The 22886-nt window shown below is 40.4% G+C and overlaps 3 protein-coding genes across 3 annotated transcripts; 1 reads left to right on the plus strand and 2 right to left on the minus strand.

The window, feature by feature from the left end:
* Positions 1-3124: 3124 nt before the first annotated feature.
* On the minus strand, positions 3125-14264 carry LOC134660170 (uncharacterized). Its single transcript, XM_063515901.1, has 9 exons — positions 14057-14264; positions 12266-12450; positions 11556-11643; positions 11020-11066; positions 9831-10056; positions 8420-8592; positions 7321-7471; positions 5031-5173; positions 3125-3281 (listed from the first exon to the last, which is right to left on the minus strand). Exons 1-9 carry the CDS (start codon positions 14157-14159, stop codon positions 3153-3155), a joined length of 1245 nt encoding a protein of 414 aa, XP_063371971.1. The 5' UTR covers positions 14160-14264; the 3' UTR covers positions 3125-3152.
* A 2562-nt stretch (positions 14265-16826) lies between these two features.
* On the minus strand, positions 16827-20308 carry LOC134660152 (cleavage and polyadenylation specificity factor subunit 5). The gene is made up of 4 exons (XM_063515876.1): positions 19902-20308; positions 18657-18768; positions 17869-17959; positions 16827-17080 (listed from the first exon to the last, which is right to left on the minus strand). Exons 1-4 carry the CDS (start codon positions 20129-20131, stop codon positions 16833-16835), a joined length of 681 nt encoding a protein of 226 aa, XP_063371946.1. The 5' UTR covers positions 20132-20308; the 3' UTR covers positions 16827-16832.
* A 575-nt stretch (positions 20309-20883) lies between these two features.
* On the plus strand, positions 20884-22383 carry LOC134660113 (COMM domain-containing protein 5-like). The gene is made up of 4 exons (XM_063515817.1): positions 20884-21035; positions 21137-21305; positions 21943-22074; positions 22154-22383. The coding sequence occupies exons 1-4, from the start codon at positions 20930-20932 to the stop codon at positions 22362-22364; spliced, it is 618 nt and encodes a 205-aa protein (XP_063371887.1). The 5' UTR covers positions 20884-20929; the 3' UTR covers positions 22365-22383.
* Positions 22384-22886: the final 503 nt, after the last annotated feature.

Genomic DNA, 22886 nt, shown 5'->3' on the forward strand with positions numbered 1-22886 from the left:
CGTGGCTGCGGGCTCACGCGTGATGTGAGCAGCGTGCACTAAGGCCGCTCCTATACGTGCGCATTTGTTTAACATGCACGCCGCACGCCCCGCCCCGCCGCACGCACAACTGCCTCCACTCAGGCCTTACAGTTAAGAGTCAAACCAAGCTAGCTCGGCACAGAATTCGCAGTGGCAGAGTGTGAAAGTGCCAACATAAACGTCAGACTTCTATGCAAACAAGCCATTTGTAGTATTTCCACACTTTGTCACTGTCGGATAAAGCTAAGACTAGCTCTTGTAGGTTGTTTGTTTAATATTTGCCACAACGGCAAAGGCAAATTTTTGCTATTTATGCGTTTGTCTTGTATTTATATTTCAATATCTTAGATAAAACACTTATTTCTCTGTATGTACTTGAGGGCAATGTTGCACGTAGCCAACGTCAAATAATAAAATTTTAATTTATCATTTCATTTGTTTTCTAATTTAATATAATACTGCCATAAAAAGTGAATGAAATGAATAGTGCTGTACTAGAAAAAATCTAACTTATGTTTAGTAGTAGTAGTAAACTCTTTATTGTACAAAAAGACATATTAAAAATAACATACAATTAGTAAGAAGTACAAAGGCGAACTTATCCCTTTGAGGGATCTCTTCCAGTTAACCTTTGAGTAGATGAGAGGAGAAAGTGAAAAGAGGGTGACAAATGCAGCAAAATGTACAACAAGGTACCAGAAAGATAAAGGATATAAATACATACAAAATGTATAGGATAAACATACATATACTACACAAAAAGGAATGGGGAAAATACACTAAAAATTGGAAAGAATTAAAAGCAACTGTACAATAGAAATATAGACAAATTAATCAGTCAGATCAGATAGCCATAGCTTCCTTAACCTCTCCTTGAACGACGCAACCGATTGTGCCTGCCTGAGCGAAACAGGCAGCTCATTCCACAGCTTCACTGGACGCACTGCGAAGGACTTGTTGTATCCTCGAGATTTGTGAGGAGGGATGGCAAGTGATAAATTCGCGCTCTAACGCAGACGGTGGCCACTGCCTTCAGCCAGAAATTAATACCCTTATTTATTATTTAATGCACTCAAAACTCTGCAATAAGCTTGTGGTGTTTATCTTAAAGAACTTTCATTATTATTAATTAATAAATCACCTGTTGTAGCTCTATAGCGCTTATAAATACAGTAATTTCGCCAGTTCGTTCGTGTAATGTAATGAAATCAATACCTCTTGCTCAATAGAATGTTATTAATTTATTTTTAGTTTACTTTATGCAAGCTTTATGGCCGGTTGTTTTTCAAGACGATTATTTGTAATATTTTTTGGTGATTTTGTTTTTTTTAAATGAAATGTATTAAAGGGATTTTTTTTTTATGTTAAATGTGCAGAAATTGTTAAGTAAATCAAGTCAAAATTGCTGGATCTCAATTTTTACAAGGAAATTTGCATAATAATATGTATTCGGCAAATGTAAATACCTAAATACGAACCACCTAATTTACTTTTGTGATATAACATTTTTTAGTTTTTTTTATAATTATTAATTGATTGTTTTTATTGTAAGGAATTATTAAATTTGTATAACAAAAGTGAATGTTATAATTAGTATTCAGATGGAAGAAAATACTCTTACAGTACATCTGGTGGCTATTATTACACCCTGTGCTATAATAAGCACATTTCGTAACTATTAAGTCGAAAATTTTAAGGGCCGTATGTACTCTATACTATACGATACACGTGGGAATAGGTAATTCACACTTGTATCGCATATAACCATTTGAGCTTACTCCTAGATATCTCAAGTGCATCTCGAACTAGTATAGTTATAGCTAACCACTGTAAATACTAGTATTTAAGGCCAAGAATAGTATTAATATTAGTGGCAATAAAATATTAAGAACTATCACTTTTTTATTTTATACCAGGGGCTAGTAAATAGAGAAAAAACTAACAATTACATCCATAGCAAATGAAAGATTGTAGAATTTCTAACCACCGACGCAAAATTTATTATACAGTTTAATAAAATAAAATATATTTTTTTATTACGTTTAATATATTTGTGACGTCCCACGGGTAAAGGTACCTTATGGCTGTTGGCGCTTACGCTATTATTAACGCCGCTCCAATATTATTGCGGCGCTATGCTACGTAAGCGCCAGCGGCCATAAGGTACCTTTTGCCGTGGAACGTAACATCTTTGTTTTATCATAGAGTTTTGTAAAAAATATATATTTTTTTTAGTTCGTTTAATATATTTTTGTTTAATAAGTGTATCCGCTTTGCTCGCGCGCCTTGCACTGCGTCGAATATACACCAGGTTGACCAAGATGGCGTCGGTTTTCATCTCCAAATCTTGTTGTTGTATCCCATTCTGATCTCTGTACTAAAGCAGGTACTAAACTAATAGGGCTATTTAATTACCTAGGGCTAAGAAATGTATCATAGGGGTTAATAAAATACAGTTTTTTAGTATTTTAATATATTTTTGTTTAATAAGTGTATCCGCTTTGCTCGCGCACCTTGTACCGCGCCGAATACACCAGGTTGACCAAGATGGCGTCGGTTTCCATCTCCAAATCTTGTTGTTATACCCCATTCCGATCTCTGTATTAAACTAATAGGGCTATTTATCTAGGGCTAATAAATAAATCATTAGGGTTAATAAAATAAAACACAGTTTTTTAGTACTTTTAATATATTTTTGTTTAATAAGTGTATCCGCTTTGCTCGCGCGCCTTGCACTGCGCCGAATACACCAGGTTGACCAAGATGGCGTCGGTTTCCATCTCCAAATCTTGTTGTTATACCCCATTCCGATCTCTGTATTAAACTAATAGGGCTATTTATCTAGGGCTAATAAATAAATCATTAGGGTTAATAAAATAAAACACAGTTTTTTAGTACTTTTAATATATTTTTGTTTAATAAGTGTATCCGCTTTGCTCGCGCGCCTTGCACTGCGCCGAATACACCAGGTTGACCAAGATGGCGTCGGTTTCCATCTCCAAATCTTGTTGTTATACCCCATTCCGATCTCTGTATTAAACTAATAGGGCTATTTATCTAGGGCTAATAAATAAATCATTAGGGTTAATAAAATAAAACACAGTTTTTTAGTACTTTTAATATATTTTTGTTTAATAAGTGTATCCGCTTTGCTCGCGCGCCTTGCACTGCGCCGAATACACCAGGTTGACCAAAATGGCGTCGCTTTCCGACAGCTTGTTGTTGTGCCCCATGCTTAGCCAGCGGCGCCACATTGCGTCCTGAAAAAAATAAATAGTAGAGACCTCGAGGGTTTCACAAGTAAATTCAAAGTTTAGGCGCGGATTTAAGGGGGTGGCTAAGCTCAAAATTCCTCTAAACCTCTTAATAAAAATGTTTAATTGTCTAGGTACAGAATAAAAAAAAAAAAAAAGTCATTTATTGTCGCAAAACACAGTAACAAAATAAAACAAACAAGGAAAAAGAAAACAGACACAATAAGCACAAAAGTCCAATAGGGTTGTTGACTGTATAAATATATATATGTTTAATTATAACTATGTAGAAGGAGAAGTTAATTTGAACGTTACGTCGTGTGTGCGTTTCATATACACTAGTATCTAACCGACTGACAACTAGACTAGAATAAATACAGTACTAAGTACAGAAGACTCACTCTCTAACAAAACGCGTCTGTTACGATCAGCACAGATATGGCCGCTAGGTGGCGACAGCGCCACGCGCGTCTTATGTTTTTCCCCAAAATTGGGGCGGAACGGATGTACTTTTAGCTACCTGTAGCAAAGCGACGAAATCGCGGAGTGAGCCACGCCTGGTCTAGGTCCTCATTTAAACGGTTCTCTTACAAATACCGCGATACACATTTTCCCCTACGTGAATTAGTGCCATCTCTCGGCTAGTTTAAACACTAAAACATATAGTACACATATACCTGTAGCGGTTGGACAGTGCTCGCTCCAGGAGGGCAGTTGTCGCACAGGAAGTTAGCTGGCGCATGAGTGGCGCTGCTAAAGTAACACTAACATGAATAGTGCCATCTAGCGGACAGTCGGGACACTAAAGCATACCTGTAGAGGTTGCACAGTGCTCGCTCCAGGAGGGCAGTTGTCGCAGAGGAAGTTAGCTGGCGCATGAGTGGCGCTGCTAAAGTAACACTAACATGAATAGTGCCATCTAGCGGACAGTCTGGACACTAAAGCATACATGTAGCGGTTGCACAGTGCTCGCTCCAGGAGGGCAGTTGTCGCAGAGGAAGTTAGCTGGCGCATGAGTGGCGCTGCTGACACTAACATGAATAGTGCCATCTAGCGGACAGTCGGGACACTAAAGCATACCTGTAGCGGTTGCACAGTGCTCGCTCCAGGAGGGCAGTTGTCGCAGAGGAAGTTAGCTGGCGCATGAGTCGCGCTGCTGACACTAACATGAATAGTGCCATCTAGCGGACAGTCGGGACACTAAAGCATACCTGTAGCGGTTGTACGGTGCTCGCTCCAGGAGGGCAGTTGTCGCACAGGAAGTTAGCTGGCGCATGAGTGGCGCTGCTAAAGTAACACTAACATGAATAGTGCCATCTAGCGGACAGTCGGGACACTAAAGCATACCTGTAGCGGTTGTACGGTGCTCGCTCCAGGAGGGCAGTTGTCGCAGAGGAAGTTAGCTGGCGCATGAGTGGCGCTGCTAAAGTAACACTAACATGAATAGTGCCATCTAGCGGACAGTCGGGACACTAAAGCATACCTGTAGCGGTTGTACGGTGCTCGCTCCAGGAGGGCAGTTGTCGCACAGGAAGTTAGCTGGCGCATGAGTGGCGCTGCTAAAGTAACACTAACATGAATAGTGCCATCTAGCGGACAGTCGGGACACTAAAGCATACCTGTAGCGGTTGTACGGTGCTCGCTCCAGGAGGGCAGTTGTCGCACAGGAAGTTAGCTGGCGCATGAGTGGCGCTGCTAAAGTAACACTAACATGAATAGTGCCATCTAGCGGACAGTCGGGACACTAAAGCATACCTGTAGCGGTTGCACGGTGCTCGCTCCAGGAGGGCAGTTGTCGCAGAGGAAGTTAGCTGGCGCATGAGTGGCGCTGCTGAAGTCGTAAGGAATGCCGACCACCCACGCCTCTTTAGGAGTCTTCTCTAGTAGACGCTCTTTGCCTGTTGCACAAAATACGAGTTCAATTTATAATTCAATAGGGAGTATCACTGCAATGTGTCCCGCCGAGTTTGTTGCCGGTCCCATATTGGGATACCCTCCTCCAATTGAGGGGGGATTTAAATCTTCTCGGGGCAGAGGTGTAGGGTTGGAGCCGGTCTACCTAGCTTTATTTGACGTTCATAAGCGCATTGTAATTATGCCTACTTGAATAAACTATCTTTTATCTTTTATCTTATCTTATCTTATCAATGTTTTGCCGCCAGAGTGCAGTACTAGCGCCATGAATCTAGTATAACTGGATTGGGCATGAGTGGTGGGGATAACTGACAGAACGGGATAGTCTTATGTATCTTTCAGTAGGAGTAGCAGCGAAAGCGCTATTATTGTTTGTCCTTGTCACAGTCTCACATCTTGTTTTATTCCCCACCGTAAATTGACTACTGCGATTGGTCGACTTCATTTGTTGCCCACCATAACAAATAAATTCGACCAATCATAGCGGCGCAATGCGACGCTATGATTGGTCGAATTTATATGTTTTGTCCCTCACGGAGGCACGCGTAGACCACTTCTATAGGATGCTACCTTCTATGACTAGCGCCTTTTTCAGGGTTCCGTACCCAAAGGGTAAAAAACGGGACCCTATTACTAGGACTTTGCTGTCCGTCCGTCCGTCTATCACCAGGCTGTATCTCATGTACCGCGATAGCTAGACAGTTGAAGTTTTCACAAATGATGTATCTCTGTTGCCGCTATAACAACAAATGCTAAAAATAAAATAAATATTTAAGGGGGGCTCCCATACAACAAACACGATTTTTTTTACTCTATTTTTTGTTGATGGTGCGGAACCCTCCGTGCGCGAGTCCGACTCGCACTTGGCCGGTTTTTGACAAGTTTTCACAGACAAAAAAATGACTTTGAAGAGTTTGAAGCTTATTCTTTCACTGATATGTGTCAATTTGTTAAATGTCAAAAATTTACGCCATCTACTCGACAGTAGGCCAAAGGTATGGCGCCATCGCGCGAAAAGATTGCACAATACATACCTTTGGCTTAGTCTCGAGTAGATGGCGTTAATTTTTGACATTTAACAAATTGACACAATATCAGTGAAAGACACATATCAAAGTCAAATGGCATTCAAAATGTTTTAATCTTCTGTCGAAAGATGGCAGTAAATGTACTGTGGCATAGAGAATAATATACATAGATTGCTCACACCATACATCAGTTTTAGTACCAAAAAGACTATTAGCATCTAGCATCGAGTAATTTATTACTAGCATTACTACTAATTACTAATTTATTATTAGCATCTAGCATCGAGTAGCGGAACTATCAGTACTGCTACTTGACAATAGATGTAGCACCGACCGGAAAGTCTTATCTTAACAGCATAAGACTTTCCGGTCGGTGCTACATCTATTGTCAAGTAGCAGTACTGATAGTTCCGCTACTCGATGCTAGATGTAGACATTGAAATTAATAGTCTAACTGATGTATGGAGTGAGCACTCTTGTCTTACTATATTTCTCTATGACTGTGGCTACATAATTTACTTTGACAATCGGCCTCTATTTCAAATTGTCTTTGCTTGAACGTAAGGGAGTTGATTATAGCGCCATCTACCGGCCGGTGTTCTCACCTTTCTGCACGTGTGCCCACTGAATGTTGAGATAGTTGTCGCGGTCGAAGCGGTTGGACATCATGGGGAGGCCGAGCGCGCGCAGCAGGTTGTTGAGCGCGTTAGGAACCTACCTAACTTGGATTCAGGGAGTTGATAAAAGCGCCATCTACCGGCCAGTGTCCTCACCTTTCTGCACGTGTGCCCACTGAATGTTGAGATAGTTGTCGCGGTCGAAGCGGTTGGACATCATGGGGAGGCCGAGCGCGCGCAGCAGGTTGTTGAGCGCGTTAGGAACCTACCTAACTTGGACTCAGGGAGTTGATAAAAGCGCCATCTACCGGGTGTTCTCACCTTTCTGCACGTGTGCCCACTGAATGTTGAGATAGTTGTCGCGGTCGAAGCGGTTGGACATCATGGGGAGGCCGAGCGCGCGCAGCAGGTTTTTGAGCGCGTTAGGAACCTACCTAACTTGGACTCAGGGAGTTGATAAAAGCGCCATCTACCGGGTGTTCTCACCTTTCTGCACGTGTGCCCACTGAATGTTGAGATAGTTGTCGCGGTCGAAGCGGTTGGACATCATGGGGAGGCCGAGCGCGCGCAGCAGGTTGTTGAGCGCGTGCGCAGAGTGCCCCGGGGCTCCGTGCGTCATCGCTCGCAGGCTGATCACCTATACGAGCAAACATGTTTTTTTTTTCATTCATTCAATAACAATATTTCATTGTTTGAAAAGTCTTAAATCAGAATAAAGTGACACTTGAGAGACCACAAAAAAATACTGGTGGTTCTTTGAGCTGACTTTTGCTGCACTTGGCTTATTTTCTAAAAAGTTTGACGACCCCTGACCTAAACGGCTATTGGGTAAAAGCGATGGACTAAATACTGGTTTATGGGATGAAAAACCAGGAATAGTTTATAATTTTAACCCTTATAAGTCATGCAAATTGAACCCTATCACTTTGAAATAAAGTTCGAAATCAGTTGGGAAATAAACTCCCTATGCCTGTGTAAGGTCTGAGTGGACGCTCGCTCGGCGACGCGTGCAGCGTGGCTGTGGGCTCACGCGTGATGTGAGCAGCGTGCACTAAGGCCGCTCCTATACGTGCGCATTTGTTTAACATGCACGCCGCACGCCCCGCCCCGCTGCACGCACAACATGAGCGTCCACTCAGACCTTACACTTATACAGCCTTAATATTACCTGATCTCCGCGTTTGAAGCCGAGCTCCGGCTCGTCCCCCCCCCTCCCCCTTGAACAGCAGCTGGTTGGACGGCGAGAATTTATCATCAGGGCCCATCTCGTGGAACCATAGTTAAACGTAAGTTGTTTTAGTACCTAAGTATTGATAGCAGTTTTTTCTATCTGATATGTCTATATGCAGTAGTTATAATTGTACTTACACAGTTAACATAATTTATAATTTATGAACCTCCAGGTCTTTTTTATTGTACCTTTTGTTGCAGTACATCTTTTGTATTGTATTTTTGATGTTTATGTGACTGTTTGGTTTTCTAAATAAAAAAAAAAAAAAAACAGCTCTATCTGCGTCATGGCGAACTTGAGCAGCTTGTAGTCTTGGGAGTCGCCTGAAACGTTTGTACAGTCAGCAGATATTACCTGATCTCCGCGTTTGAAGCCGAGCTCCGGCTCGTCCCCCCCCTCCCCCTTGAACAGCAGCTGGTTGGACGGCGAGAATTTATCATCAGGGCCCATCTCGTGGAACACCACGCACGTCGCCAGCTCTATCTGCGTCATGGCGAACTTGAGCAGCTTGTAGTCTTGGGAGTCGCCTGGAACGTTTGAGTGGAGCCCAATTTTTCGCCAATTTGATTAAATTGTCCGATCAAATCGGGACGTGCGGACGCAAACGCCAATTTGGCTCGCCGCATTCAACCGCCGATTATATTACCGATAAAATTGGGTACGGACGCAACAATACCAATTTGTAACGCTAGTATTTTTGTTTTGGAGCATTTTTTTAACTTAAAGGGCTCAGATATTACCATAAATCTTAAATTGGTGATTAAATTGGAGGTTGACGCCAATTTCATTTCTGATCAAATCGGTCGATTTGATCATCCCGCCTGGGCACCGCTTTAGAAGTTGCTAAGGGGGCGAGGTGTTCAAAATTATTTTGAGGCGACTTTGTTGTTAAGAGAATAAGAGCGCGTTAAGGTAATTTTGACCACCTCGCCCGCTTAGCAACTTCTGTTGCTGACCGTACAGCAGCTGGAGGATACGGAAGCATGCTGAAATCGAGGAATGGGCGAAGCAAAATCCTATAGACTTCATGTTCATTGGTTCGCCCAAGTTAGAATGGGAGAGGATCGGTCTGCCATGTGGGCGTACTTGGGAAAACCGACTGGTGTCCGCTAACACCTCCATGTAAATAAAATGGGAGCGGTCGCACGCACTCTGAATATCTAGCTTCGCCCGACTTTATAGTCCTTAGGCGCCCACTTAGCTGTTAAAAGGGTACCCCACAGCCGCGGCAAAATGCCGGGATAGCGCGAGGAAGAAGAAGGCGCCCACTACAAAAGAGAGCGCTCCAAACCGCCCGATTATTGAGCTTGACGAGCGCAGCAGGCTCCTACTGCTTGGGAGCGCGCTTAGAATGACAACATTTCAATGGAGCTGCAATTGGAGCACGCGAAGCGCGCTAAGAATGTTGATCTTTTAGCGATGAAGGGTGCCACAGGCGGTCATTATATGGGCGCTTAGAACGTCGATGTTTTTAGTGTGAAGGGCGCCACAGGCTCTATGCGCATTGAGCCACCCGCCTGTTTTGCATAAAGGGCGCTGCAGGCAGCTATTGTATGGCAGCGCGAAAAGTCAACATTTTAGCTTGTAGGAGCGCGCGAAGCTCACTGAGAATATGTAAAAATAGTTAATATTATTGTGTGGGCACAGTTACAGGGTGTCATGATCTGACTCAATATAATGTAACATCTAATATAATGACACTACAATATTGAATAAACGAAAATGAAATCAGTTAGTGGTTATGATGATAGTGTAGGTAACTCACGCAGCGTGTCCTCGACGGAGTACATGATGACTGCGAGCGGCCACGCCCGCTCAGCGTACCAGGCCGAGTTCTGGTCGCCGAGCGAGACGCCCCGGTCGCCGAAGTCGCGCCGCGCCGAGTAACCACTCGCGCGCTGCGACAGCGACGCACACTCGCCGTGGTAGTGCGCGTTGATGAAGTTGCGGTCTTCGGTTGTTAGGAACGTAGGCCGCGGTTTGGTTTGGTCCTGTGTTCAAATTATGAATAGTTATTTGTTTTACAAGGCGGCAAAGTTGTTTAGCCCCTCGTGCTAATATTGATACCCGAGCAAGAGAAAGATTGCAAAGATGAACCACGAGCGTAGCGAGTGGTTCGGGGATCGGAATCTTGAGCGTTGAGAGCGTGAGGGGGACGAGAATTAAACAATTAAATTTGCCAATCCAACAGAAATAGTAACTGTAAAATATGAAACTAAATCAAAGAAAACCGATTCAAAATTAATGTATAAATTAAATAATTATCATTTAAAAGTCAATTTTACCGGCATACATAAGAAAACAACTCAAAATTTGCATTCGATTACTTTGCTGTGGTGAAAACACTTTTTCATCATTGTATTAGATAATTAGACGAATACATGGGTAAAAAAAGACAACATAGTTTACATAGTAATAGAGACTGTTAACGTGAATAAAACATGAGCCTTGTCATTGTTTTTCTAGATGGCACGGAAACTTGACCAATCTATTATATCTAATGCCGAGTAGTAGTATTTAGATTAGCCTACGTTGGCCCATTATGTGTAGGTACCTACTCGGCATTATATTAGAGTTTGCTGGGTACATTTATAACAACGATTCAGTACAGTCACCTGCAATAATATGGTACACAACGAAGGCCGCAAAAATATCTGACACGATCTTATTTGTGGAGCCATAAGAGCGTGTCACATATTTTTGCGGCCTTCGTTGTGTACCATATTATTGCAGGAGACTGTACGTGTGTTTGTAAGAACTAAGAAGGCAGTACCTACTTATTTTAAAGTAGGTAATCTGGACGGAGTGGACTGCTCACCTCACTACCACTGATTTAAACTTTCACGATTTTTACACATTATTAAATTATACAACGGGACTTAATCGGGAGGAGGTAAATCTTAAAACTTAGATACGCGATTAAGTCCCGTTGTATAATTTAATAGACTGCTCACCTGTTCCTCAAACCTTTTAACCAAATCGAAACTATTTATAGGTGGCGCTGAAAAGGAAAAATCACCCATAATTCCATAATATCAGAGTCCACTTTCTATTCGGAAGTGATTAGAGTACCTAAGACCTAGACAAGTCTGCAATGATTTTGATAGCATACTCAGTGGAAGTGTTATTTATACGTCATAATTTCATAGAAGTTTGACGTTTAAAATAACACTTGCACTGCGTGTACAATCTAAATCGTTGCAGACCTTTTTTGGTCTAACTGTAGGTAATAACTATTTACATTTGTCAGGCGCGGCGGCGCGGCTCACTCCGCGATTTTGTCGCCTCGCTACAAGTACATGCGGGTCACACCAATTTTGGTGTCTAGCTATAGTATAGTAGTTGCCGCGCACCGCTACGGAACGGACGCCTGCTCGCGCTTGCGCCACCTAGCAGTCATATTATATATCTATCGTAATAGACGCGTTTTGTTAGAGAGTGAATCTTCTGTACCTAGTACTATTACTTATTCTGTGCATTTGTTACTTACCCGTCTGATCGATGCTGGCTTTTAACATTTCAATGGTGATCCTCGCGATATCATTCTTGTTTATACACTTGTACCCGATCGGCATGTCCTGTGAACACAAATATGAAATTGTCAAAACTGAAATTGAACTTTACGCATATGCACGTAGGTCTATGTTGCTTTGTGGTCTGTGACGGATTAATCCGTCTTTGGCGTTGAAGAGACTAAATAAATCTTTCCTTTTATCCAAAAAGTGCTAAGATCTGTCTTTGACAGCCTATAGAGGGAGGGAGAGAGAGCGATCTTGCTTATTCGAGCGGTAGATGTTTATGTTTTTCGCGGTATAGGATCTCTGAACCGGAAGTTTTTATGTTATCAGGAAAATCTGACGAGGATATTAAATCCCCGATAACATGATTAGATATAAAATATAACAATATGAAAATATGGCGTTGATGATGGTTTCAGCTAAGTCTCGGATGGAAAGACGGAAGGCTTGTGGAACCTAGGTCACAGGGCGGACACGCCATACATCAAAAGTCATTTGCGTTTATATGTGTTCAGTACCTACACGCGTCATTGTGTATGTGTGGGTAAGTCGCTGTACTGAGAGCACGCCAGAAGTCCGGCAGATTCATGTCGCGGGGCGAGGTAATGCGAGTCGGGGCGGGGCGGTGCGTGGCCGTTCTGTATGATAATACTATTACTTATTGTGCCTAGGTGTTACTTACCACGACACTGCCGCTATAGTTGAACCGCATCGGCGGACAGCTCCTCTGCTTGTTAGGGTTGCTGATGTACAGCACCTTCTGCGTCTCGCTGGTGGAATAGTTGAGGGGGGTTCTGAAGAATTTGACGCACATCTCCTTCTCCAGGGCGGAGAACGTCGACATTATCTCGTCTTGGGAGTGGAGGTCTATACATTAAAGTAGATTCCATATTTAAGACCAACACAGAAGATCAGGCCCCGTAGCCAACGTGCCAATCGCTTACGCTCCGTAGCGATCGAAACGCAACTGTCACTGTCACACTAATATGGAAGAGTGATAGAGAGACACAAAGCGATTCGATGGCGAAGCGATAGCGATTGTCACCTTGGCTAGGCCGGCAGGGGCTGTTCATATTACGTCACGTATTTAGATTACCTAGGTAGATTATATTAGATTGAAGATATTTTTAATGATATGGGCTCTAGTCTGCAATAAAATGTTTTTATTTTTTATATTCACTTCTACATGCTTCTACTAAACAAAATCAATCGTCAATTCTTGGGATTAGTTATCAAGCGGACACCAGGCTACCATGACCATGAGCCGTGGCAAAATGCCGGGATATCGCGGGGAAGATGTCTACTAAATAAAAGCGGCCAAGTGCGAGTCGGACTCGCCCATGAAGGGTTCCGTATTTAGGCGATTTATGACGTATAAAAAAAAACTACTTACTACATCTCGTTCAAACCAATTTTCGGTGGAAGTTTACATGGTAATGTACATCATATATTTTTTTTAGTTTTATCATTTTCTTATTTTAGAAGTTACAGGGGGGGGGGGGGGACACACATTTTACCACTTTGGAAGTGTCTCTCGCGCAAACTATTCAGTTTAGAAAAAAAATGATATTAGAAACCTCAATATCATTTTTGAAGACCTATCCATAGATACCCCACACGTATGGGTTTGATAAAAAAAAAATTTTGAGTGTCAGTTCGAAGTATGGGGAACCCCAAAAATCTATTGTTTTTTTTCTATTTTTGTGTGAAAATCTTAATGCGGTTCACAGAATACATCTACTTACCAAGTTTCAACAGTATAGTTCTTATAGTTTCGGAGAAAAGTGGCTGTGACATACGGACGGACAGACAGACGGACAGACAGACATGACGAATCTATAAGGGTTCCGTTTTTTGCCATTTGGCTACGGAACCCTAAAAAAACCCCGGCTTCGTACTGGTTAACAAGTTATACATAAACCTTCCTCTTGAATCACTCTATTAAAAAAAAACCGCATCAAAATCCGTTGCGTGGTTTTAAAGATTTAAGCGTACATAGGGACAGACAGCGGGAAGCGACTTTGTTTTAAATATACTTTGTAGTGATTTAGCCTCAGTGCGCCTATAAATTTGTATATTCAGTAAGTACCTAACTTGAATTTAATTTATCAATGCCATAAATAATATATGTCCTAACATGCTGACTGATGGTTTTATTACGAACTATTTGCATATAGCTTCTAAATCTGTTTGACTTAAATATATATGTATACATATATATATATAAACTCTTTATTGTACAAAACACAAATTTATGGCACAGGATAGGCAGTACAAAGGCGAACTTATCCCTTTAAGGCTATCCCTTTAGTCAGCTAAAAATCTAAGTCAGCAAACGAGCAGATGAGCCGCCTGACGGGAAGCGGTTATCGTCGCCCATGCATGGACATAAGCAACATCACAGGAGCCGCTTAAGCTTTGCTGACGCTTGAAAACCCTAAAAATGTATGTACTTCTAATTTATATGACTTACCATAATCTTTTGGGTTGATGGTGTAATGCACGACTCCTTTCGACCATAACTTACTCTCGGATATATCGAAATATATGAAAAATAATAATATTGCGCAGCGCATTATATTTGTATTTAAAATTTAAACAAATACACACGCAGTCTTTGGTACAATATGATAAAATATTTAAATTATATTATTTTATGACTCGTATCACAGATTTTATGGTTAAATTTAAATTGATTTTGTTTTATATGCAATGTAAGTCATTTTATGCTGTCATAACTTTTCGAATAACAATTTTCAGTTAAAATATAAGTTGTTTATATATCACATATCTGTTAATCACTTTCATAAAATATAACTATGTAGTTCTGAATTCCATTTAGTATAAAAATATCAAATATCTATATTTAGATACAAGTAATATCACAGAAACAGATTGTACACCTTAAATAGTCATAATAAGGCCAATTTTTCCATGATTGCATTAGAAAATGAAAAAAAAAAAGCATTTTTTTTACATTTACACTTCGAGTTTGTGACTGACACAGGTTTTTTTATACACTTGATTTCCTACATAAATTATAGGTACAGTAAACATCAACTTTATTCTGTGTGTGAGCAGTATGTATAATGCAGAACACAAGAATTTACTTCTATAAAATTATGACTTATAAATAACACTTGCACTGCGTGTGCTATCAAAATCGTTGCAGACTTTTCTTGGTCTAACTATCTGCTACCAATTTCACAAAATTGAAATACTTTACCTGTATAAGCTCGGTTGACTTTCAATCACAATTTGTCTGGAGAAGATTCCCCATGGGTCGGGTTTATGGAATACTTACATACATATTACGTATTCGCAAAAGAGCCTTGTGTCACATAGATACTAATAGGGAATATTACGCGAAACTCTGCATAGGGGGCGCCACACCCACAATAAGTCATAATCTAAGGGTCTACCGCAAACGAGAGAGTCGAAATTTTGTTATCTAACCTCTCTATTACTCTTGCATATTCGAGCGATAAAGAGGCAGATAGCAGAGTTTCGATTTCGCGTTTCCCGGTAGGCCCTTTGTAAACAAACCGCCTTGATGTATCAATGTCATATTTGATTGTCTGTGAAAACTTGTCAAAAAACAGTTTAAGGAGTATGAATAAGTTACTCTATGGTTTACTAAAGGCGCTAGTGCTGCACTCTGGCGGCAAAACATTACAGTAATACTCCTTATTAGCAAAGTCTATATTACTTAATTATATCATATCATAGATAAAGATCTGCGTCTCAGTGCCCGTCTATAATTTAAATGTTATTCAATAACTGCGAGTATAGTTGGTCAAACCAAATTGTCAGGAAATAAGAACAAATAAAACTATACTCATACTTTTCTTTTGGGTGCTAGTACTAGTGTAAGACAAAGATAGTACGATTATCTCTGTATATGTTTGAAATGAGACAGTCCTTTGACAAACTTTAAACTTGACTAACTTTAGAAAATTAACATAACGCTCGATTTGCTATCAATAATATTTACTCCTAAGTATCTGATTACAAGAATACAAAATCATTCTGTAAACACAGTAAACATTGAAATTGTAATTTTCTCAGTTGTTATACTTGTTATAAAAAATACTGCATTACAAAAAAATAATAATATAGGTATTACAAGATTATGACAACCCCATTCTAAGTATCACATTTTGTTTGACATATCCATATACAGACAATTTAAAGCATTTTCCTTTTTTTTGTAAGATTCCGTTATGAAATTTGGGTTAGGACAAAATACACAGCGTATTTTCATGAGATCCAATTTTAACCCTTTACCGCATACAAAGTCATATACGGCGGATATGATATTCAACTCTATTTACAGCTGTTAAAGTTCAAATTTCAACAAATATTTTTTATTACATGCAGTATACCTATACCATAGAGAAAAAAATACATAGAGTGCTCACTCCATACATCAGTTTTAGTACCAAAAAGACTATTAGCATCTAGCATCGAGTAGCGGAACTATCAGTACTGCTACTTGACAATAGATGTAGCCACCGACCGGAAAGTTTTATGCTGTTGAGATAAGACTTTCCGGTCGGTGCTACATCTATTGTCAAATAGCAGTACTGATAGTTCCGCTACTCGATGCTAGATGTAGACACTGAAATTAATAGTCCGAACTGATGTATGGAGTGAGCACTCTTATGTATTTTTTCTCTATGACCTATACTTAACACTATGGTATGCTTAAATCTATAAACAGTCTTCTTTCTTCAGGTACATTGAAAATAAAACTCCATGTTGTTTTTCCTTCATGTTTTAGTCAAATGCACTTATACTACAAACATTCATACAATCCGTACTTATCGTGAACTGTCTCTTTAATTACTATTAGTAATAAGAATGACTATATTTGGTTGATATTTTAGATTTCGTTACCAACAAAGGTCTACAAATACACAAATACACTCTAGTGTCTGCCTTACACGGTACTTGGTGGGTCAATCAACTATTTCATGTTGTTATTCTGTCCCATCAGCGAGGAGACAATAGTAGCATAGATTGTTAGAAGAACTGCTGTACCATGTTCTACTAACATGCTCAGTAGATGCCCATTATGGAAAGGTCTTATAACCACCATAAAATGCAAGTTTGCTTCATTTAAATACGAAAAATACCTAGAATTTTAAGAGTGACTCAGGAGACCGTAACCATAGCAACGTGTGGTAAGAAAAAGTTGATTAACCCTGGTATAAAACAACCAACCAATAGTCATTCTCACCACAACTTTACATGTAAATAAAGTTAAATCTGCACAAACTCTGCGACAGCGATGAAATAATGGGTCCGTAGCCCTGAGCGTTGTCATACAGCTCAAACAGCGGGGCGGCCACTAGCTTGTAGTTCTTGGGCACAGCGAAAAGCGCCCGGTCTTGTAGTTGGACTAGGAAGAGCCGCTTGTGCTCTTTGGGCTTGGTGATGTGGGGAGGCACGTATGGGTACTGCGGGGGCTCGAAGTTAGGGCGCCACCAATTGCCTTGAATAGTAAGGATTACATTTAGACATGGTTTGTACTGGACATAGACTAGGAATCCTCTAGACGGAGTTTAGAGCAATTATTTCATGAAACCGATGCTGCCAAAAATAATGAGGTGCGGGGGACGAGGTGAGCGAGTCCCGTGCCGTGATTGGTCCGTTCAAACACACGGACGTCACACAAAGACACTGACTCGAAAATGGAGTAAAACTACCGTATATTTGTGGCAGAGGGGGTAGCGCTACTATGCTCAGTCTGGAAGATGTCTTGTCTGTGGTACTGGACAAATAGGTGTTGTGATTTTGATGATTTAACACATTCATTGCCACCCAGCCAAACAAGACATCCGCGCCAGGCCACAAACATTTCGTCATATAAAGCTGTAGTACCACGATCCCGACTATCGGGTCGTCCGGCCTAGGAACGAAATCATAAAATACCTGTTAGTCGGGTTTTCGGCACTGAATGTGTTAACTGTTGCCTAAGGCACATTTATTATTTTTATCAAGGTCTGTGATAAAACATATGATAAACAAAACTTTTCCTATAATAATTTTAAACTTGAGCATGAAATAAAACTATTAAAACGGATTATATCGCGTATATTGAATTTATACTACATCCCGACGTTTCGAACCCTTTGCAGCGTTCCTGATCAAATTACACAAAATACGCGATATAATCCGTTTTAATAGTTTTATTTCTTGAGCATGTGAAACAAGAAATAATGTATTCTAACCGACATGATTACTTTTAATTATAAATTAATTAACACATTAACAACTAACCAATAGTATCTTCAATGAGCCACTCCTGTTTGACGCCATCTTGCCTGCCGAGTGTCTCTGTCAGTAGTCTCTTGAGCCCCTCAATTTCATCCTGGAAAATAATAATATTACTCCTTTTATTTGATTTAAAGACTGCAAGGTGATACCAGGTGAAGCATTAATGACCCAACACAGATTCTTAAAATCTATTTTTTTATTCGGTAGACTGAAATGACAGTTCATAGTATGAACATAAAATGTCATTTCATACTAAGAAATGTCATTTTCGTCTACCGAATTAAAAAATAGACTTTAGTTAGCTGCATAAAATTGCCCAGACCTTTAAAACACACTAAAAGCAAAACCTCAAGAATTAAATGGTACCTTCTAGACACTGAGAAGGGGATTGATCTAATAAATAGGCTCCAAACAAAACTATCTATCTATCTATTAAGCCCTTTTATTCTGAGTTAGAGTAAAATGTCATTCAATAGAACTTGCTAACTATGTAAACAAACCGCCATATTAAAATTGACACTGAATGTCAAATTACTAGTAACCTTTGTTTACATAACTATGTAAACTAGCAACTACTACTATGTAACTTGCTAACTAGCAAGTTCTATTGAATGACACTTTATGTCTCTTAACTCAGTGTGCCGCTTGGCAAAGGCCTCCTCTAGCTCTTTCCATTGGGGTCTGTCGTGGGCCACTCTGCTCCAGTTCGGGCCCGCTGTGAGTTTGAGTTCATCCTCCCATCTTGTTCGAGGTTTCCTAAAAAAGAATGATAGATGTAGACAAATTCTTACCTCTCCAGGGTTGAGTTCTCCGCCAGGCAGCTTGAAGAAGGCTGTTCCAAGCTGTAGCAGCAGCACATGTGGCAGACCGTGTTCGTGCACTAACAACACGCCTTCCACTGATCTGGAATCACAAACATTAAATAACAATACGTGTATAATAAATATGCCGACACAAAGCGCTGGTGGCCTAAAAAAGCGCTGGTGGCCTAAAAAAAGCGCTGATGGCCTAAAAAAAGCATTGGTGGCCTAAGAAAAGCGCTGGTGGCCTAGCAGTAAGAGCGTGCGACTTGCAATGCAAGTGCGACGAAGGTCGCGGGTTCGAACCCCGGCTCGTACCAATGAGTTTTTCGGAACTTATGTACGAAATATCATTTGATATTTACCAAGGCGCTTTTCGGTGAAGGAAAACATCGTGAGGAAACCGGACTAATCCCAATACGGGTCTAGTTTACCCTCTGAGTTGGAAGGTCAGATGGCAGTCACTTTGGTAAAAACTAGTGCCCACGCCAATTACTGGGATTAGTTGCCAAGCGGACCCCAGGCTCCCATGAGCCGTGGCAAAATGCCGGGACAACGCGAGGAAGATGATGATGAAATATGCCAACACAAAAACGAGGAAAAGGAAGACCACCTGCCACCTGGTTGACGACGGTCGAAAAAGACATGAAAGATGTGAATACAGATGCTGAAATAGCAAAAAATGTGGATTATGGAGGAAAAGGACAAGAAAGGCCGACCCCAAGTGAATGGGAAAAAGGTCAAGGAGGAAGAAGATAATGACAACTGGTCAGGCCTAGTAGGTAAAAAAAGTGACCCTGCCCTTGAAGCTGATGGTCCTAGGTAAGGGCATTTATTTGTGCAATGAACACAAACATTTATTTCTGAGTCATAGGTGTTTCCTATGTATATAAATATGTATTTATCTATACAAGTATGTATATTGTCGCCTAGCACCCATAGTACAAATTTCCTCACAAGGTGGCTCGTTGTGTGGACCCACCTATTATTATTAATGATATTTAAAATCTCACTTAGGGCCTTTTCTTTAATGAACAATTTTACAAAAGTAATTATATACAAATAAACAGGCTAGCATAGAGGTTATAAAATAGTCTAGATAAATTTCATGCAAAAACTAGGGACTTTGGCCATGGTGTTTGGCAACAAGAGATATTTGAGGTCAATAGAGCCTAGACAATTAAGAGTTATTGAGTTTACGAAACCATAGTACGAGGAAAAATAACACGAACTCACCTTCTCATGCCAATCTTTACAAATTCCTCCCTCATGCGTTGAAATCTTGCCGGTACAGAAGCGTCCCTCTCAAACAATGGCTCCTTCGTGCCAAATGTGTAATTAGTCAGCGGGTACAGGTTTATCGTCCTGTTTAGCGTCAAATTGTTGTTATTCTGGCTGTTCTGGTGCTGAACGCCAGGTCTGACCGGCCACGGCTTGTTCCCTGGTGCACCTTGTACTGCTGCCATTTCGAGGTTTTAATCACTACCGATAATTAATTATGGTACACTGACTAGAAAATACAATACAGCAGATAATAATTGATATATGACGCTAGAAATCTAACGGTATTCTTAGTAAAGCAAGGAAATTGTAGCGTCAGTGGCGTGCAAAGCCAAACAACCGGCAGCCATTAAAAGCATAGACTAGACTAGACATGACTAGACGAACAAGTTTTTTTTTTAATTGTGAGTATAGTCTATGGATAAAACGTTAGTGATGAATATCAACTGCCTCGAACTGCCATAAATGTACCGGTTTTTTTATGTCTGGCATGGAAAGCGGTTAAAAATTGAAAATCTCCATGAATCTAGTATGTATTAAACTGGATTGGGCATGAGTGGTAGGGATAACTGACAGAACGTGATAGACTTATGTATCTTTCATTAGGAGTAGCAGCGAAAGCGCTATTATTGTTTGTCCTTGTCACAGTCTCACTTTTTTTTTATTCTCCACCGTAAATTAGTATGGATGATTGGTCTAATTTATTTGGCAATCAAATAAATTCGACCAATCATAGGCATCATAGCGTATGTTTTGTCCCTCACGGAGGCAAGCGTAGACCACTTCTATAGGATGCTACCTTCTATGAAAAACTCCTTTTACTATTTTGACAGCTCGCATCATGCTCGCATCCAGGCCATAATTGTAAAATTTTTTTACAGATTCTCATGACAGATGACAACCCCAACTAATTTATTTATGTGGGGTTTCATTATTTTCGAAAAAGTTTTAAGAAAATCATTTAGTTGATGTAATCAATTAAAATGTCGCAACAACTAGAACTATTAACAGAGGTTCCGTCACAATGGTTAAATATATCAAATATAACACCTGACATACAGAGAAAGGAAATAAAACCATTCGTTGTTTGTAAGTTATCAACCCACTTTTTTGTCCCATATTTTTTTTTCTACAAGTCCTATTTTTCTCTGTTTCTAAAATTATAAAAATACTAATCTTGTCTATTCTAGTGGCCCTAAAGGAATTGGAAGGTAATCCAGACAGCAGAACTTCGAGCTTAATGAGCGCGGATAAGTTCGCGGCGGTGCGGGAGGTGGTGAGACATGTGGCCCGGGCCCGGTCGGCCACTAAAGAGGCCTGGGAACTAGGGGATATGAAGGTGTTCTTAGAAAGTTTGAGGTAAATTAAAAACTTGTTGTAACTCTTATGACCACTATTGCTTTATGTTCTTTTTATTAGGAAGTTTTTTTATATCCATTGACTTTTACATGTAAAATTCTCTGAAATGTAATTTGGGCTCTGTTCTAACAAATAATCAGTAAGATAGGGATTTCATTTATTAGAATGACAAACAAGAAGCAACCTTGGGAATTCTGTAATAAAACAATGCAACCTCATTATGTTTGGGTTTGTTAGAATTGTCTGGATGACTATTAGTTGCTTGTTGAAAGAAAAGTACAGGCAGCAATAAAAGCTTCAATCAAAAATGGAATTCCTGACATAATATTTTTTTAAAGAAACAGAATCTTTTACGTTCTATGATTGCGGGTCACTTCTGGATGAGATTGGCTCAGGACCGGGATAAGAGGCGTACTCGAAGAGAGGCCTATGCTCAGCAGTGGGTGATAAAAGGCTGATAATTATGATGATGATGTTCTAATCTAACTCACATTTATAGACAAGTCTATTGCAAAATTTATTTTATTACCTTTATTTACACAACACAGGTTCACTGGTTGTGGTCGCGGCTAACTCTTGTCCCAGCAAAAACCAACCCCTATTTAATGTCTCAGTTTTTTTTAAATGTTTGTTGTAGATTCTCATCAGACTGTGTAGCGGAGCTGGCGACGCTGCTGTGTGCCGAGCAGCTTTACACCAACATACCCAGACACCTGCGGGTGAAGCCAGGCCTGGCCGGCTTGCAGTGGAAGATTGACATGTCTCTTAGGTACATATTATCTTATCAACTGTTTTGTACATTATTAATAGGAAGTAAAAATTAAATAAATATAAAATATATTTTTCAGCCAAGCCAACATGGAAGATAGCACACCAGAACATCAGAAGCAAGTACTCCGCCGCGACACCCACATCATACTAATCCTCAAACTGACAGACGGACAGACACGCACATACAGGTTGTCTATAGCGAAGTTCCATGAGCTAAGGTTCGTGGTCGCGAGCGCACTGAAAAGCATGATCGTGCTAGAGAAACGAAAGTGTATGAGAAAAGAATGACACACGTATTCTTGGGGGTAGTTTAACCTTTTGGACGCCAATGACCGATATATCCGCATCGTAGGTTCAACGTCAAAGACCAATTAATCGGTCACAGACCACAGAGCAACAGAGACCTACGTGCATATGCATAAAGTTCAAATTCAGTTTTGACATCGGTGACGTCGCGTCAGCGTGACAGCTTTTGTGTTTGACACGGCGTCGAAAAGGTTATTTATACTCTGGCAAGCCAGCGTTGTCAGTAGACAAGGCGCTAGTGCTGCACTCTGGCGGCAGAACATCGCAGTAATACCCCCTAGTTACTTGCGAGCCAGCCCGTTCCGTGTGGACCCGCCTAATGAATACTTGATCGTAACATAGTTGTATTTTTCTTGTAGATAGGACTTGTTATTAAATCGGTGCGATTGTATTTATTATGTAAAATGTAAAGTTTATTTTTATTAATAAAAAAACTAAAACAATGAAGTGTTTTGTTATTAATTATTAAATTAATATTTGAGTTGAACCAAGTTAACTCTGCTC

Source organism: Cydia amplana, chromosome 26 (genome assembly GCF_948474715.1).
Source record: "Cydia amplana chromosome 26, ilCydAmpl1.1, whole genome shotgun sequence".
In the NCBI taxonomy this organism is placed as follows: domain Eukaryota; kingdom Metazoa; phylum Arthropoda; class Insecta; order Lepidoptera; family Tortricidae; genus Cydia; species Cydia amplana.